The 17,489-nt window shown below is 55.2% G+C and overlaps 1 protein-coding gene and 1 long non-coding RNA gene across 4 annotated transcripts in view; one reads left to right on the forward strand and one right to left on the reverse strand.

The window, feature by feature from the left end:
• The first annotated feature begins 469 nt into the window (after positions 1-469).
• Positions 470-17,489, forward strand: part of CREB3L1 (cAMP responsive element binding protein 3 like 1) — a 34,332-nt gene continuing 17,312 nt past the window's right edge. The window contains exon 1 of the mRNA XM_032844613.1: positions 470-1,022. Within this exon, the coding sequence (XP_032700504.1) occupies positions 921-1,022 (102 nt within the window). The 5' untranslated portion in view covers positions 470-920. The remainder of the gene's footprint in view (positions 1,023-17,489) is intronic.
• Positions 11,166-15,260, reverse strand: LOC116859381. Of its 3 annotated transcripts, none has more exons than XR_004381144.1 (4): positions 15,231-15,260; positions 13,785-13,857; positions 12,604-12,719; positions 11,166-11,205 (listed from the first exon to the last, which is right to left on the reverse strand). It is a non-coding gene; the product is annotated as an uncharacterized LOC116859381 (long non-coding RNA). The 3 variants fall into 3 exon arrangements; XR_004381142.1 differs by lacking the exon at positions 15,231-15,260 and adding an exon at positions 14,405-14,467; XR_004381143.1 differs by lacking the exon at positions 15,231-15,260 and adding an exon at positions 14,383-14,442.

Here is a 17,489-nt window from a genome sequence, read left to right on the forward strand (position 1 = left end):
CCTCGAGCGTATAGGATGCTAACTGCTCCAGCCTGCAGACCAGAGAAGTCTCCCTGGAGGAGGAGACATGTGAACAGATCTCCACCAAGAGATCTGTTGAGGGGCCCATGAGATAGAATTGCCCAACTTTGGATTTGGTTCAGGCTCTAGCATAAGGCTGGACAAATGGAAATAACTCAGCTCCCTCATCAATTTATGGGACAGTGGTTGGCAAAGCCTCGACAAGATGCCGAGGTCCCAGGAACACAGTTATTGGTTCCAGGATAATTTTGCTTCAAACCCCTACCTTGATCTTCAGAGAACAGAGACATTGAACAAGGAAGATCAGCTTGCCGTTGTCTCTTTAAAAGAGGAGGGACCATTCCTCAGGACCCTCCCTCTTCTCATTAATATGAAATTTATCGTGAATATTGATGTGGGGGCGTGGCGCCTCGGCCAGCTGGGCTAACCAGCCAGGGGTTCCCGGTTTCACAGAGAGGAAAGTGACAGAAGCTGTGCAGAGGGAGACGCAGAGAGAGCAGAGCGCCGGGCAGCCACCCAGTCTCGGGGGAGCGCTTAGCTCCCCCACCCCCGGCTGCCACCCTGTCCGGGGGGCTCCTCAAGCCCTCAGCCCCACTCCCAGGCTCCCCATGGAAGCCAGCTGTTCCCCGGGAGGAGCCGGAGGAGGAGGAGTCGGCTAAATGCTCGCGGTGAGCCCGGGGCCCCTGAGCCCAGCCTGCTCCGCGCCGCTGCCCTAAGGCCCCGCGCCCCCGGCGCCCCCTACCCGGGGCCGCGCCGCCTCTGCCCGCCCCTCCCCGGGGCTTTGCCCCGGACCTGCCCCCGCCCGCTAGCCTGCGCTCAGGCAGGAGCTCTGGGCCGGGCGCGCCGCCGCCCTGGAGTGAGGGAAGCCCAGGCGAAGGGGGTCTCTGGAGCCGGCCGCGATGGACGCGGTCTTGGAGCCCTTCCCGGCCGACAGGCTGTTCCCCGGATCCAGCTTCCTGGACTTGGGGGATCTGAACGAGTCGGATTTCCTCAACAATGCGGTAAGACGAAGGGTCTGCGTCCCCTTTCCACCACTCCTCACCCCTCTTCGCGGCGCGCCTGACCCCCCCTCCCGGAGGGACGGGACTACACATCACTGGGCAGAAGCGGGGGAGGGGGCTCGGTGCAGGGTCCCCGAGAGACACGTGGTTAGAGCTGTGAGATTTGGGCACTAGATCCCTCCATACCCCCGCTAGACCCCGAACCTGGGCCGGAGCCTCTGAGCTTGCGCTAGTGCGCACCCCTCCTGGGGGCTCCGTCCGTGGATACATTGACCTCGACTTTCTAGGGGGAAGGGGATGTCGGGGAGTCGGGGCCAGCGGATCCCTGAATACGTGCCCGAGGGACACCAGTCCTGCCCCCCCACGCCCCCCACCCGTTTTCCAACGGTTCTCCACCCACCCCCCCCCCGGGGTTCCCGGACCAGATTGGGCGAAAAGTGGCGGCGCCCCTGCCTGCGCCCCCTTTAGGACCTCGATGGCTCAGCGGCTGGTTCTCCGCTGGGGGGCGCACACGGAAGTGTTCGGAAGACCGGGGACCCGAAGCCCCTTGGGGGGCCAGAGTCGTACCCCGGTTCTAAGGCAGTCCTGGTAATTGAGGGGTGCTGCCGCGGCCGTCCCGCGGGGTCAGGCCTGAGATTCCCCAGTGACGGACCTGAGGCTGAGATGGTCAGGGCAGCACAGGGTGATCGGTCAGGAGAAGGGAGATCTTTCTCCCCATCTTTGTGTCTCTAGTTCTGTTTCTCCGTCCTTCGTATCTCCCTTTCTCTGACTCTCTCCCTGTGTCTTCGTGACTATCTCTGTATCTGAGCTTGTGCTTCTCTTTCTCTCTTCCCCTCCCTCCCTAAGGAAACGTGGCTTCTCTTCTTCCCTCCCTTCCTCCCTCTCTCCGGCTCAGCCCTAAAACCCTGCTGGGGGGAGGGGCATGGGCTCCGCAAGGCAAGAAAATATTTGGGTTCAGAAGGGCCTGCTGGGTTGAAATGTGGACAGCTTGGGGAATCTGCTGGGATTCCCCCCACCACCACCACCATGTAGTGAACTGCCCATCTCTCTCTCCCTCTCCCTCCCTCCCTTACACACACACACACACACACACACACACACACACACACACCGTCTGACGGGTCTCTGCTGGCTAGTCTCCACCTCCTGGGACCAGGATAAACTTGGCCAGACAAGAGCCAAATGCACAGAGACTTCCAGGATTGGACATCGTGGACTTTGACTTCAATTGTCCCAGATCTCTAGACTGATGGTGGGGAAACAAGCCAAGGGACAGGAACCTGAGTCCAGGAGGCATGGGGTGTGAGGTCTCCCAGCCCTCCATTAGGGATATCTGGGTCACCCTGCTTTCTGAGGATGGCCCCTGGTCCCAGGGAAAGGGAGCAACACAATTCTGCACATGGGCCAAGTACAGGAGGTGGGGAGGACTTAAGCTGGTAGTGGGGAGAGCAGGGTTCTAGTCCTGCGCCTGCTTCAGCATCCCACTGTGAGCTGTGCCTCTGCTACTTTGTCTGTAAAGTGGGGAGAAGTTGAATCAAGTCTTTCTAAGGATAGTCTGGCACAGATCTTGGGGATCAAGTGGCAGGGAATGGGGGTTCCGTACACCCCTCCTGGAGTTGGTAATGGATACCAGTCAGAGGGAGAGGAGTTTGGAGTTTGTACCGGTGCAGCAGGGGCGGGGGGCAGGGGGGGGTGGTAGAGCTCCCCCACAGCACCATGAGGTGCCCTCAGCAGCTGAATGGGTCTTTCTTCTGAATGAACTCTGCTGCCTACAGCCTCTTCCTGATCCTCCATTCAGCCTTGTGTCCCCAGCTGCTCAGCTGGGCCTTGGTCCAGCGCAGGAAAGGAGGCAGGACCACAGTGGTGTCCAGCACTGGGACTAGGGAGGGAAAGCCCTGCCGGGGAAACTCCTGACCTTGAACCTAGGCAAGGCCAAGCCAGGCAGGGAGAGAGGAAGGTATTTCTAGGAGGATAGACCAAGAACTCCCAGCTAGGAATCTGGAGATTTGGTTCTAGCTGTTGGGCTACCAGCCAGCCGGGCAATTCAGACAAGTGGCTTTTCTTCCTCTGGGCCTTGGTTCCCTCATTTGAAAAATGGAGGTATAGATCCTTCCCCATAGTGATGAGAAAATTAATTAAAAAATCAATGGAGGAAAATGTCTGGCAGGTAAGTTTCTATAGTTAACTTGTTCCAGAAACTAGATGGAGTGGTGGTTAAGAACTACTCAACAACGAGTTGCTGTGTGACCTTGAGCAAGTCACTTTCCTTCTCTGGTGCCTCCGCTTATATGTCCAAGATCCCTTACAGCTGGGACCACATACCAACCCTACCCCGGACTCCCTCTTCATTCTGCATGAGGGTAGGGAAATGTTTCCAAGGTAAGGATGGGAAGGGATGGAGTCTGTGTGTCTCCCAGTCTAGAAGATAGAGAACAGGGTATCCACTCTCCTTCTTAAAAATCCAGATAAAGGCCATAAGATCATGTGGAAAATGTGTGTGTTCTGTTGCCCCATGCAAAAACCAAGAACCCAAAATTCTGATGCTCACCCTGGACACAACTCTGTAAGAAATACATGTTCGTGTGGACAGAGACAGAATGAGTTTGCAGTTCAAGTCAGGTACGTTTGGAGGGTTAGGGACATTTTCTTTTTACCTTCTATGAAGATTCCTTCATGCTGTTCCCAGCTTATCCGTGTGATTCTCGGGGACACCCCTCAGAAGGGGCTGTGCTTCCTGACAGATGTGGGGGACTTCTACTCCCTCTCCATCCCCCATTCCTTCACAGTTCCTGATGGGACCACAGGAGAGCCCTTGTCCCCTGTATCCTGTGATCCTTCAGCACCTGGGCAGGTATGAGAGAGGGACTGGTGCTCAGAAAGCTGGGATAAAGGCCAAGAGGGAGAACAGGTTGTGTCTCCAGACAGAGATACTAGGTCTGTGTGCCTCTTGCCTTCTTCTTCTGGCTAAGGAGAAGGACTGACTCTAGTTTCTCCAGAGAGAAATGGCTTCGGATCCCACAGATGCCCCAGCTGGGAGGGTGTGGGGAGGAGAAGGAGGAAGAGGAGTGCTGTTTTCTCAGAGGGGAGCAGCAGGAAGCTGCAAGGATGTTTACCCAGTACATTCATTCGTTTACCTCCCAGCAGTTGGGGAAGCCAGGTGTGGAAGTGACTAGGACTTAGGGACCAGCCCAGGGGAAGGGAGGTGTGGGGGCTAAGCCAGGCCCAGAGCCTGGCTTCTCCAGAGCTAAATAGGGAAACAGAGAACCGCCACAACCACCACTATCCCAGCCTTGGGGGATTAGGGAGATTAGAGAAGTATGTGCATTTGGGTGTTCCTATGTCTGTGTGTGGGCCTTTAACAGCCCCTAAAAGGGGAGGGGTGTGTGTGTGTGTGTGTGTGTGTGTGTGTGTGTGTGTGTGTGTGTGTTTCTCTTTAAATTTTCACCAACAGGAAAGAAGACCCAAGGGCCAAGGCACTCCGGTCTCAGAGTAGAATCCCCTAGAAAAGGACTAATGGAGAAGCTAAAATCTCAGGGCTACAACTCAGGAAGGGAGATCTCCCCAGACACCTAGTCCTCCTCTAAAACACTGAGTTTGTTTGGGGTGGGGGTCTTTTGTTTTGTTTTTGCTTCCCCCACTGGGATACAAGCTCCTTGAGGGCAGGAGTCTGTCTTGTTCGCTGTGCTATCCCCAGTGCCCAGCACAGTGCTTGGCAAAGAGGAGGCCTCAACCGAGGATGGCTAAATGAAGGAAAGGGGGCCCACCTCAGACCTCATGTATTTTAGGGAGGAGGAACAAGGGTGCTTAAGCCGCCAGCCATCAGGATCCTGCAAGCCATCCTCTGAGGTTCGAGAAGGGATCTCCATGATCCCCAATGAGTTGTCATTGCCTTGAGTCATCCCCATCCTATGGCACAGACCCCTGGGGCCCCTGGACAAGGATAATGTAAATTAGTTGACCCACAGCAGATATGAACTTGTGGCTTAGGCCTCATCTTTGAACATTAGCCCTAGGCCTTCCATCTTCCCCAGTTTTCTCTTGTTCAGACTGCTCTGGGACTCCTGGATCCATACTTACCCAGCTTCAAAGGAAGTCTCTTCTAGTCCTGCCACAGGGCTGTTGCATACGCTGTTTCTGACATCTAGAACACTTCCCCTCCGGTTCTCTCCATCCCGTTCTCTTTAGTCCAGATGCCAACTCTTTGTAGCAGCCTCCTGACCACCTCAAGTGATCCCTGACCCCCTCTCATTTTCTGGTTCAGCCCTTGAGGCCTTCATAACCCTCATCCCAGTGTACAGCTATGTTGCTGGCTTACTGTCCATCTCCTCCACTGAGGAAGCAAGTTCCATGAGAACAGAGACCCTGTCAGTTCTGTTCAAGGCCATAAACCTAGCCCAGTGCTCTGGTACAAAATAGGGGCTTAATATAGTCAAATTCCATCATAAGACAAGAAGCCAAGTCCAAATTTTTCAGTCATGTAAAATGCAGAGTTACGTTATTTCAGGAGCAATGAAAAGCAACGTTCTTCTGTTGGTCTGTACTATCACAAAAAGCCCAAAAGTCAAGATCATGGAACCTGACCACATGCGGCAGACCAAATTGAGAAAGCTCCGGGGGAGCGTGGGACAGTCACTTCTTTACCAACCGGCCTACCCCGAGATGAGGGTTTTGCCCACCATCACTTGAGGTGGACTCCAGGCAGAGGACAGAGCCAAGTTTGGGTTGCCTTGTAGTGGATTTTGCTCCATTTCAAGGATTTACCATGTTTGTAGAGAAAATTACTTCAGACTAGAGCAGTCCCTGGAAGGGAATAGGAGAATGTTTTTTAAAAGACAGGCCTGAGTGTTGCAGAAGTGTATTGCTAATTCCAGAAGGGGCCCTGGAGTTCTCAGGGTCCTGGCCTGGTTAACATGGAAGGTCATTGGGATGCTGGACCCCACCAAAATGCTCCCTGTACCCCAAACTACAATGGGGTCCCTCTGGCTTCCCTGGACCAGCTGGGGCTTCGCTTCATTGTTCTTCAATCCATGCATCCAGTCTTGGGCACAGAAGGAACCCTTTGCTGGTCACTGTGTATAGCGACCTCCAGCAACTGACAGACAAGTGAGAGAGAGGAGGGGGGACACAGTAGCAGCACCACGGGTGCAGGGATGGTGCAGAGCAGGGCGGGCCCCCCAGGAAGAGCATCCAGCTGAGATCGAGGTCACGGCAGGTTTCTTAGAGGAGGGGACCTGGCACACTCTCTCCATCATGGCCCCATCCCTCTTGGCAAAGGACTTGCTGGAAGGCACTGTCTCATTTATTGAGCCTGTAGAGGTATCCTTGTCCCCTGTGCAGGTAAGAAAGCCAAGTGTGGAAAGGAGCCAGGGGTCCCATGGAGTGAATCTCTCTCTCTCTCTCTCTCAATCTCTCTCTCTCGTTCTGGTTTGCACTTTGCTCTCTAGGCCAGGGGAAGTTTGGGCTGTCTGATATGAGAGGGACCCCGCCTTCATTCTCTCCCACTTTCAACCCCAGGGAACCACGGATGCCTGGAGCGTTAGGGGCAGTGCCAGCAGCTCGCCTGGCCAGTGAGCCGAGCAGAGGCCCCACAGCCTGTCCCATGCCCTGTCCTCAGATTCGCTTGGACATGCTGCTTCCTGACCCACCTGGGAACTTGAACCTTTGCTCTCTGTAGCTCCCAGGACTCCCCAGGAGGGTCTGTTTATGTCTGGCTGGCCTGCCTGCTGTGCCAGGAGAGGACAAAGGACAGCCCCACCTTGTGTCTTCCCTTCCCCATACCATGTGCCTCCTGCAAATCCTGGTCCAGAGGCCCTCCTGGAGCACCCTCTCTGGGACCTGGCTTGCCCCTGAACCTCCCTCAAGAAACCAGCTCCAGATGCTGGAGAACAAGCTGTTCTTCTGGAAGTCTCTGCGCTCCAGGGGGCAGGATGGAGGAGGAAGATTTGGGTGGAGTTAAGTCAGGACCGTGAGCATTGCTCTGGCTGGAACACTGTGTAACCCCCTCAAGCAGATGAGGGGAAGTCAGAATAAGTGGCAGGACCCTTGACCAGGATGGGCAAGAAGAAGGTAAGGGTGGGAGCGTCTGGTTCAGAAGAGGCTGGGAGGCACAACAGATGGTCTAGAACTCTGACCATCACAGAAAATATGTCAAAGGGATCAATTTCCTTGGAATGTCAGAGAGTCTGATCTCCATGACCCGGATATACCATGTCACCAGCAAAGTCAACTTGACAACTGGGGCAATTATGGGCTTCCCTGCTGCCGACTTTGCCATGCCTCCTATCCCAACTCTCCTGGGACAGAGCCCTCGCCGCAGCTTCCTTGGCCGTTGGCCCTTGGTTCTTGGCCCAGGAGCCATTTCACCCATCCCAGAGAGGCTGACACATCTGGGCTGGGCTGTGTGGTCCAGCATAACAGCTGGACGGCAGCAGCTGTCCCCCTTTTCCCCTTCCAAAAGAAAAACAAAAATGAAAGCAGCAGAGGAGTAAGGCAGGCTCTTCAGGCCCTCATGGAGAGCCGGGAGGCTGTTTTAAAGCAGTCACTGAGGGGAACTGCTTCTGAGGCGGGGAGGCCCAAGACCTTTCCCAAGTGTGCCCCTCTGCCTGGGCCGTCCTCACCTCTCCTAAACTCACTGTGTGACCTTGGACAAATCACTTCCCCTCTCTGGGCCCTGGCTGCATCATTGCTGAACTAGACTGAGAGTTCTTTGAGAGCAGGAACGTCAGATGATTATTTTTATCTGTTGCCTAGTTATAGCTATAGGGACTGAGTGCTGAGGAAATGCTTATTTATTGGATGGATGGGTGGATGGATGGATGGGTACAAGGGAGGAAAGCTAGGAAGGAGTGGGGAGGGGTGATGGATGGATAGATGGGTAGATGAACAGACAGTGGAAGAAAGGACACTTCCACACTTCCAGTTTTAATGATACTTTTTGTTAAAGTGGACTCTATTTTTTATTGACATAGTGAATGTTAACCTAAATTCCACATCTACCTTTCACTTTACCATACTAGCCTTTTCTGTCATAAAAGAATATAGGTGATGCATGCATATGAATTATAAAGGGTAATAAAATAGATATGTGTGTACTCACTACCCCTGTTAAAGAACTGGGCCCAGCTCTGAGTATCTGGGTCTCTCAAAGCCGCCTGAGTTTGGGGGAGAGGTGTTCTAGGGACGCTGAGTCCACTCCACTCTGGGCAGATTCTGAACAGGAATGTCCTGGGACCTGGTACCTACTCCCAGACCCAACCTGACCAGACAGCAAGCCCACAGGCCAGATAGCTAATACCTCAAAAACACAGGGGTCCTGAGCCATCTTGAGATGGGGTGGGGTGGCCATGAATGGTCTCCTTTAATGGCTCAGACCTGGGAGCAAATCTTGGCTCTCACCATCTGCCATCTCTGCGAACTTGGGCAGGTGCCGGAACCTCTCCCAGCTGATTTTCCTCATCCATTAAGTATGACCATAGGACATGGGGTTCTTCAGAGAATTCAGTTAGATAAGGCCTAGCACAGTGCCTGGCACATAGTAAGGCCTCCATAAATTGTAGCTGTTGCCACTGGTTTTATTCTGATTTCGTTGTCATGGCCTGAAAGGGAGGTCCCCAGCATTGGCCAGTCCTCGGAGGAAGGTCCCACCTTCTCCATCCCTGTGATGAGCCCTGGTTGTAGGAATTTTATTTCCCTTATCTGTCTGACCTCTTGGAAGCTGGAAGGCTCTTTTGAGTAAAGACAGAAGATGTCAGACCCCCTTCGCAAGGCTCTTTCTGGGCTTAGCCAGGGATAAGCGACATTGGGACCCCAAGTGAGGACCCAGTGCATGGAATTTGGGGGCATAGTTTTTTTTTTTGGGGGGGGGGTGGGCATAGATTTTACCTGGCTTTGTACTGGGTATTGGGACAGGGCAGCAGAAGATCAACAATTCCTTGAACAACCAGCATTGTCATGTTTGCTTAAGAGCACGAACTCTGCAATCAGAGCTTGGGTTCAAGTCCTGATTCAGTCTCTTGCTAAATGAATGAACCTGGGGAAACTACTTAACTTCTCCGGGCCTCAGTTTCCTCAACTTTAAATGAGGATACTACCTTATCTTCTGAAAATTAAATGAGATACTACATGGAAGGAGCTACAACAGTGCCTGGGACATAAATATTAGCTATTATTATTATTATTATTTTCATTATTTTCATTATTAGGCATACTATATGCTAGGCCCTGTGTGAGGCCCAGCAGAGGGTTCAAGGATGAACTCCATCCTGCATCCTACCCTCAAGCAAGGAGGTAAGAGTTCAGAAGGAGAGATGGGTCCTATTTGCCTACTTAAGAGTTCAGGACATGATACTAACCAGTGACTCAACAATCTATAAGTGCTGTAGCGGTTCAAGAGGGGCATCAGGTGGTACAGTGGGCGACCAAGGAGGGCTTCCTAGTGGAAGTGGCATTTTAATTGGGCCTTAGGGGATGATAGGAGTTGGAATGAAGAAATAAAGGGCAAAGGTATTCCAGACACTAGGGATGGTATAAGCAAAGGCCCTGAGGCACTGAAGCTCAAAGCAGTTTCAAGGAGCTGGGAGTGGTCATCCAACTGGGATGGAGGGAAGCAAAGGACGAGGGTCCCCAACTACAGTGCTGAGTTGAGACACATGAATAACAGCTTCAATGCCATGCTTAAGAGATAGGAGTTTTTCAGTAGGGAGGAGGGAGCCAAAGATAGTTCTGAGCTGGACAAAGTGGTAGTCGCAGTGACTCTGAACTGTCTCAGTGCTAGGAGGTCTAGGGTCCATTAAGAATCCTCTGTCAGCCTGTCTGGATACTGAGGGACCCTCACCAAAGGGAGAGAGGATTGTGTTTGGAGTCTGGAGCAGCCTGAGGCTGTAGCTGAGCCCAGGTCCCTTCTCTTCTCTGACTTCCACCCTGTGCCCTGATGTGACTCTCACACTGGGCCAGAGTACCAGTTCTCATCAGGCTCTTTCATCTGCAGCCCTTGGGCCAGGCTGACCTGGAGAGGCCCAAGGCAACTCCACCCTTGCAAGGAAACAGGCTTCGCGCTACAGGGCCGAGAGCTCCAGCCTGAACCATGTCCTTCCTCCTGGCCCGACCCCAGAGCCCTAAAGGGTTCCCCCACCCCTCCAACAGCTCAGGACCCTCCAATCTCAGGCAACAGCTCAGGACCCTCCACTCTCAGCCCTACAGGGACATGTAGGGCGCTGGGGCTCTAGAAGGATCTGAGCCCTCCTTCTGAGGCCATCCCAGTCTGGCACCCTCACCTCCTTGGCCCTCCCACCCATCAGCTAAGACAAGATGCCCAGAGCCCCTTTCATCATCCTCCCAGAGAAGAGGCCCAGCCCTGCCCTCTGCTGCCCCACGGCCTTCACCCCTTCCTCTCCCAGAGCTGCAAATCAGTTCCACATTTGGGATCTGGCATGCACTATCTGCTCAGAACTTTCCCCTCCCAGTTAGCTCAGGCTCCCATCTCCCCCCACCCCACATGGTCAGCCCATGGGGTCTGCAGAAGGGGAAGGGCTCCTGCCTTCCGTGACCTCTTCAGAGGTCTGAGAGGGAGCTAGACTGTGGCAAGGCACCAGAGGGACCACGGACAGGAGGCCCTCCCGGAGAGAGATGAAAGAGAGAGGGTAGAGGGGGTGGGGCCGAGACAGAGCTTGAGCAAAGCCTTTGAGGGGATGAGGGGTTGGGGGTGGTGAGGGAAGGAACGAGGTAGTTCCCAGCTCAGCACATTCCTGAGACATCTGGACGCGCTGGAAGGGCCCCAGCTGGCCCGCATGGCTGTGGCTCCAGCTTCTTTGCTCTGTGATGTCAGGACCCAGCACTCCCCCTCCTCTCTGAGTCCCACTGGCCTGGGGTCCACCTAGGGGCTGAGTGTTGGGGTCTCCTCCCCAGACCCCTCACCCTCATTGAGCAAGAATGAGGCTGCTGAGGCCCCGGAGGAAACGCCTGCCCCAGAGGAGGGCCTGGGCATGGCGGTAGGAGGCCCACACCAAAGGCCCAGGGGTTTGCCTGTGCAACGGACTCCAGGAGATTCCTCTCGGAGGCTGACGCCAGCCCGTCTCTTCTCCTTGGAAGGGAGATACAGAGGAAAGGCTCTGGAAATGGCTGCTTACCTCAAGCTGTGTGATGCTGAGCAACTCCACTGTCCTTCCTTGGCTCTCTGTTCTTCTCTCTGTAATAATAATAATAATAACAACAACAACAACAGCTCCATGTCAGTGAGACCCTTCCACACATCCTGCATTGTGTCCCAAACTTTACAAATGTCATCATTTATTGAAGCCTCGTGGCACCCTAGTAGTTAGAGATCAGTACTCCTAGTTTAGAGCTGGGACTGGGGCCCAGAGAGGTTAAGAAAGTTGCCCAAGGCTACACAGTAAGTAATAGCCAGAATTAGAACTGGGTCGGTCCGCCTCCCTTGCTCTTAACCATTGAACTCCACTGCCTCTGTGAATAAGAGGGGACGGACCTAACGATGCCAGAATTCTTTTTAGCTCAAAAATGGTGATGATTTTTTTTGGCGATCGTGGGGCTCTTCAAGAAGGGCAGGGGCAGGCATTAGTCACACACTGGGTGGGGGAAGGAGAACAGAGGCAGCTGGCTTTGAAGCATCTGATGGGTCAGGAGTCTTTGGAGGTCCCCTCCCTTGGAGTCCCAGAGAGGCCCAAACCCTTAAGGCTGGAGACACAGCCTGATCCCCAGCCGAACCCAGGGGTCCCGCACCTTCCCTGAAGGCAAGGAGTAAATAAGGAGAGAGAATGCAGCGTCTTCCAAAAATAAAACCTGAGGACAACTCAGACAGGCCGGGACAGCTGAGGAAGCCAGGGGCCGAACGCTGAGCGCACTGGAGAGAAGGAAGAGGCCAAGGGAATTCCAGCCAGAGCCGGGTGGCAGGCTCCAACTGAGAAGGGCCTTCCAGCTGGCCAGGGGCCGGGAGAGCAGCTTGGCTGGGTGGCCACGGGGCTCTGTTGACACTCTTGGGCCTAGTCAAACCCTGAGGGCAGCTCCTGCAGCACCAAATAGGGGACTCTGGTCCCTGAGAACTGGTCTGTCTGGGGCTTAAGAACAATAGGGCCTTGGGAAAGAACCACCTGGGTACCACAGGCCCCACTAGGGAGGAGCTGAGGGAAGGAGGCCAGGAGCATGGAAACTCTGCCTGCAGCGGGGAGTAAGCTGGCATGGAAGCAGAATTCAGGTCAGTCATTCTTGGAGGCTCAGCTGCAGAAGAAAGACCTCAGTCCATTAACTCACTGGCACATGCCTTCATTCACCCATTCGTTCAGTCCATCAGGTAGTCACTCAGCAAACAGCTGAGCACCTAGCATGTGCTGGGACCAGCACTGGGCTTCGGAGATACACACGAGAACTGGCCACAGCAGACATCGAGGCGATGTGGCTGGATCATCTCAAGCTATACTAAGACACTAGGAAACTATCCTAAAGGCAGTAAGGAGCCATCGATAGATACCGAGGAGGAGAGTCACGTAGTCATATTGTGTTAGGAGATACCTCTTAATGGAAGGTAGAGAATGTTCTGGAGACTGATCAGAGTTCAAGCCTTAGACTTAACCTTCCTCAGTGGGGTGTATTCATACTGCTAGTCAGAAAGCCTTTTGTGAGCAGGAGCTGGACTTTGTTCATCTGTATATCCACAGGCCTGGGCACATAGTAGGTGCTTAGTAAATCCTGAAGGAATATATAAGTCATGAATAAATGGATGTGATTAGATGTCCTTATTCTCCAGAGGCCCCCAGTGCCAGCACTGGCACTGAGTCTCCAGTGTCCTGAGCTGTTCCACAGGGATCCTCTGGCCACCGTGTATGGACCAACATCTCCAGCAGCCAGACCGTGGGCTGCTGTGCCCTCAGTGGTGCCAGTCACAGCTAATCCCAGCCCTGGGCGGCGGCACTTGCTGCCACCGCTTCCTCCTGCCCAGACAGTACCTGGCACTAACCCCAGGGCTGGGCCACAGCACATGGGCCGCCTGGTTGAAAGGTGCCAGGGGCTGGCCAGGAACCTGCAGGCCAGCTCTCTCTGCTTTCCTGAGGGGCCTGTGCCTGGCCAGGGAAGGGTTACCAGTGTCAGGGGAGGGGAGCAGAGAGCCACACCAGCAGGGCTGGGGGCTACAGGGGAGAATGAGAACACCATGCCCTCCCCAGACCCTGCTGTGTGCGGGAGAAGCAGCCCATGGTGGGTGCCACCCTGCGCCTGCCCTCCTCTCTCCCTTCCTCTCTCCAGCACAAGCACGGAAAGGCTCAATCCCTGTGTCATCCCTTCCTCCAGTCCCAGCCCTCACTGTCCCAGCCCCAGGCGAGCCTGGGACTCCCAATGCTGCCTCGCTGGGGGTCATATGACTCAGGCGTGTGGGTTGGCGCAGTCAGCCTCTAGTTCTGTGGTGGTGTGACATGGTGTGTGTGTTCAAGTGAGAGGGTGCGGGGCCGTGCCTGACCATCTCTGGGGTGGCTGCGCGCATGTGCATGTATACAGGAGAATGTGTGTCCGTCTGATCACCCCTGGGGAGTGTGTCCTTGATGGGGCTGTTTGGTGCCTGCCGGTGTCAGCCTAGGGGAACCCCTGAGCATGCGTATGCCAGGCTGGATGTGGGATGTGTCCAAGGATGTGGATCTTCCATTGTGTGGTATCAGAAAAGTGGTGTTTCCCCGTGTAAGAAGGAACCTCACAGCCCACGTCTGTAGAGCACACGCACATGTATGCACACACATACACACACAGAGAAGCTTTTCTGCTTACTTGGACTTGGGCTCTGTGGTGAATAGTTCGGTGGGGGGAAAATATGAAACCTCAGCAGCCGCCTTCCCTGGGCCTGTGGGGAGTGGGGGATGAGAGTGAGGTTGGAGGTTGGAACAATGTGTCCCCCTCCTTAACCCCCATGCCCTTGCCAGGAAGACTCAGGGACCAGCTCCAGGGACTGGAGAACTGGCTCCATCCCTTCCCAGTCCCCAGGGAGGCCAGGACAGAGGAAAAGAGCCCATTCTCTGAAGACTTGTTTGCTTCACCCTTTTCCCGTCTACCACCCCTGCCTCAGTAGGAACACAGTGTATAACCCATGGGGGAAACTGAGGCCTAGCAAGGAGATACCACCTGCCCCAGGTCTGCCCCGGAGCACAGCTGGATCTTGAACTGGGGACTCCCAAGTCTGGGTCCAGGGCCTTTTCCCCCTCACGGGAGGACCTTTGATTCTGGCTCTGGGAAGGGGTCCCCAAATGCCCGGATGGTGATGCTTAAGGACAGGAAGGGCCTGACAACCAGATACCCAGGGGCCCACCTTCTCTCCCCTAAGTCCTTCCCTGGTCTTTCTTGAGCCTACCCCGCTCCCCACCACACACACACATTCAGGGCACATCACTGACTCAGACTGGTGGCCCTTCAGCTTGAAATGGGGTCGATTTTCTAGTGACCACGAGGCAAGTAACCGTCCCGGAATGTATGGGTCAGTATGGTGTGTGTGTGGGGGGGGGGTGCCTGCGTGGGAGGGAAGGGGGAAATATGAGAGGACTCTCCTCCCATCTCTCCCCAGAGCTAACTCTCCGAAGGAATGTCCGGGCTCGGGATTCCCCCCCACTCCTTATCCCACAGCTCAGGCTGGACCCACTCTGGTCTCCTCCCTCCTTCCCCCAAGCACGGGCTGAAACAGCGCGGCCGAGGGGAGAGGCAGAAGTCAGGAACCCGGGTGCATGAGCCGTAGGGCTAGGGGCGGAGGGAAGGGGGCGCTCTGAGGCTGCCCCAGGATGGGGGAAGAACCTTCTCCCACACACCGTCTGGGCAGACCTCTGGACTCTCGGGGCTTTCCCCTCTCTGCCTTGACCCCAGTGAAGCAATTACAGCAGGGGAACTGAGAGGAGCTACAGATGGTCCTGTTACCGCCCCAAGAGCTTTCCCACTCCCCGCAAGGCCAAGGACCCGCCCCCCGTCCCTGTGCCCTGTGGTAGGGCTGCTCGAAGAGGGACGAAGGGAGCTGAGCTGGAAGAGCCGTGAAGGGACTTAAGAATTGCGGCTCGGCCTCCCCTGCGAGCCGGGGACGTCCGGCAAGACCCTCCCTCTCTTACTTCCCCCCGCCTGCTGGGGGGCCGTGCAACTCATAAGGGTCTTGGGACTGCGCGGCGCTGCCGGCCTCCTGAAGCTCGCAGGGCCGTCAGTGCCTCTGCCCCAAGCGCAGAGAATCACGCGCGGTCGGACCTGGCGCTCCCGGCCCTTCCCACGCCCCGGCGGTCTGCGAAGCGCGGAAGCCTACTTCGCTCTCTCTCCGCTGCCGGCTGCCCGCAGCCTCCTCCCATTGGCCAGGAGCTCCGCGGGCCCCACCAATGAGCAGGCCGGAGTCCGGCGCGGGGCGGTCCCACAGCGCGCGGGCGTTAACCTCTGGCGGGCGACTTGTGACTGGCGGGACCCTGTGCTTCTTTACATTCAAAGGGCAGGCGGCTGAGACCCGGCTATGGCTGCGGGTGTCGCCGGGAGTGGTGTACGCGGGGATGCAAGCAGGACAGTCTGAGACCTCTCCGACAGAGAGAGGGAAGCCGGGGCTAACTGCGCGTGGCCTCCGAGAAGGAGCTTATATTGGCAGGACTGTAGGAAAAAGTCTTTAACGAGGAGGGAAACAAATCATAATATTTCCTTCTCTGGCTTCCCATCCCGGTTGCCTGGCAAGGCAACCCAGAACGCTCACCACCCCCATAGAACCCTATGCCCCTCTGAACGTTGACCCACGAACCCTTGCCATTTACAGATTTAACACCCCCCTCTCCCCCAACCCCGAATAATTTCCTTCAGATAGTCTTGAAAAAATCTCAGCTTTTAGCGTGCGAACTGGAGGTAGCGCTGGGTGTGGTTGGGGGTTTAGGGGAAACGCGGGCATGCTGGAACTGAGGAGGCCCGAGATCCCCGGAGTGGGCTTTCCAAGGTTGGGGAAGGGTGGGTACCGTGGAAGAAGTGAGAGGACAAGGAGAAGGTGATTCCCATTCCCGTGCAGCCTTGGAGCTGCAGAGAACCCCTCCCTCACCATGACCAACTCACTGTATCACCCTGGGTAGGTGGCTTTCCCTCTCTGGACCTCAGTTTCTTCATTAGGAAATGGGTTGGGAGTGGGGAGTGAGGACGGTCGGCTTTCTCTGGTACCTTCTGTCTCTAATGTGATGATACAAACCAGCCATAACTGGGCTGCTTTGAGAAGTCAGGCACCAGGTAGAAATAAGGCTACAAAGCTCTCCGAAGGGAGTCCCTTCTGGTATGTTCCCTTGAGTAGGAGATTGGCCTGGAGGTAATGAGACATGCCCACCATGACCACCGATGGTCTGACCAGCACACAAGGAAGCCCTGAGCAAAGAGGACCGTGTTTTCTGAATGTCCTCCCCCTCCCCCCCACACCCTGTCTGCCCCTTGGCCGCCCTCCCCTTATACTTGGCTCCCACCCTCTGGAAGCTCCATTCTGCTGGGCCTTGGCCGCTGTTTCCAGCAGGTGGGGGGCTGCTCACAAAAAGGAGCCAGCTGAGCTCCCTGGGCAGGATCTGTGGGCAAAAGGGGTCTCTGAGAAGGGCCTATTTCATCTGCCTGGAGTTAAGGCCTTCAGGGACCCCCAGCCCAGACTGGAGGAAGCATTTCTCCTCTCCCAGGCCCCAGGAAAAGGCTTGGCAAACCCTTATCGCCTGAGAAGCAGCTGCTGGAGGAATACCTTAGCGGCTGACTCACTGCCCTCCCTTCCTCACCACCCCCTCCCACTGGGCCCCACACTGTGCCTCTGAGAGACCCGGAGAGAAAGGGCAGGGGCAAAGCGCCCCCAGCTGGGCTGGCCCAGTCCTGCAGAGGGTCTAGCTCGCATAGTCACAGTCCTGGGGCGGGCTGTGGGGGTGGGTACCTTGTAAATGGCCTTAGTGCCGGATCAGTTATTCTTAGAGATGTGTTTAGTACTAGTATCTCCTCGTACTGCCTCACCCCAGGCGCTGATGATCAATTGACATACTGATGGCATTGCCTTCTGGGGTTCAAGGCCATGTCCCTCCACCAGCAGTTACCACAGGCCAGGTGCTGGGATCCAGCAGGTGAATGAGATACAGACTCCGTCTCAGGGAATTTTCAGACCGGCAAACAAGCAATTTGTGAACAGAGCAATGTCTGCTACAGTTGGGGAAGGACTGGACAATGAGGGGTTATGGACACTTCCTGTTGTACTTGGCTTCCCTGGGCCTCAGTTTCCCTCTCTGTCAAATGCAGATATGCAACTTCCTTATCCCATTGGGTGATTATGAGGATTAACTAAAATCATGCATATGAAAGCACTTTGGAAGGTTAAAATCACGGTAAAAATGGAGAGTAGATGAGAAGTCCTGGCAAACTGGGAGGAGAGAACCTGCGTTGATGGGTTTCTGCATTTATTTTGTCCTTGATTCTTTGATCATTCTTCAGCTCAACTCAGGCTCAGACTGGCTTTTGGCAGCTGCTATTTTC

The sequence above is a fragment of the Lontra canadensis genome, unplaced genomic scaffold, assembly GCF_010015895.1.
Source record: "Lontra canadensis isolate GAN:19392208 unplaced genomic scaffold, GSC_riverotter_1.0 scaffold154, whole genome shotgun sequence".
NCBI lineage: Eukaryota > Metazoa > Chordata > Mammalia > Carnivora > Mustelidae > Lontra > Lontra canadensis.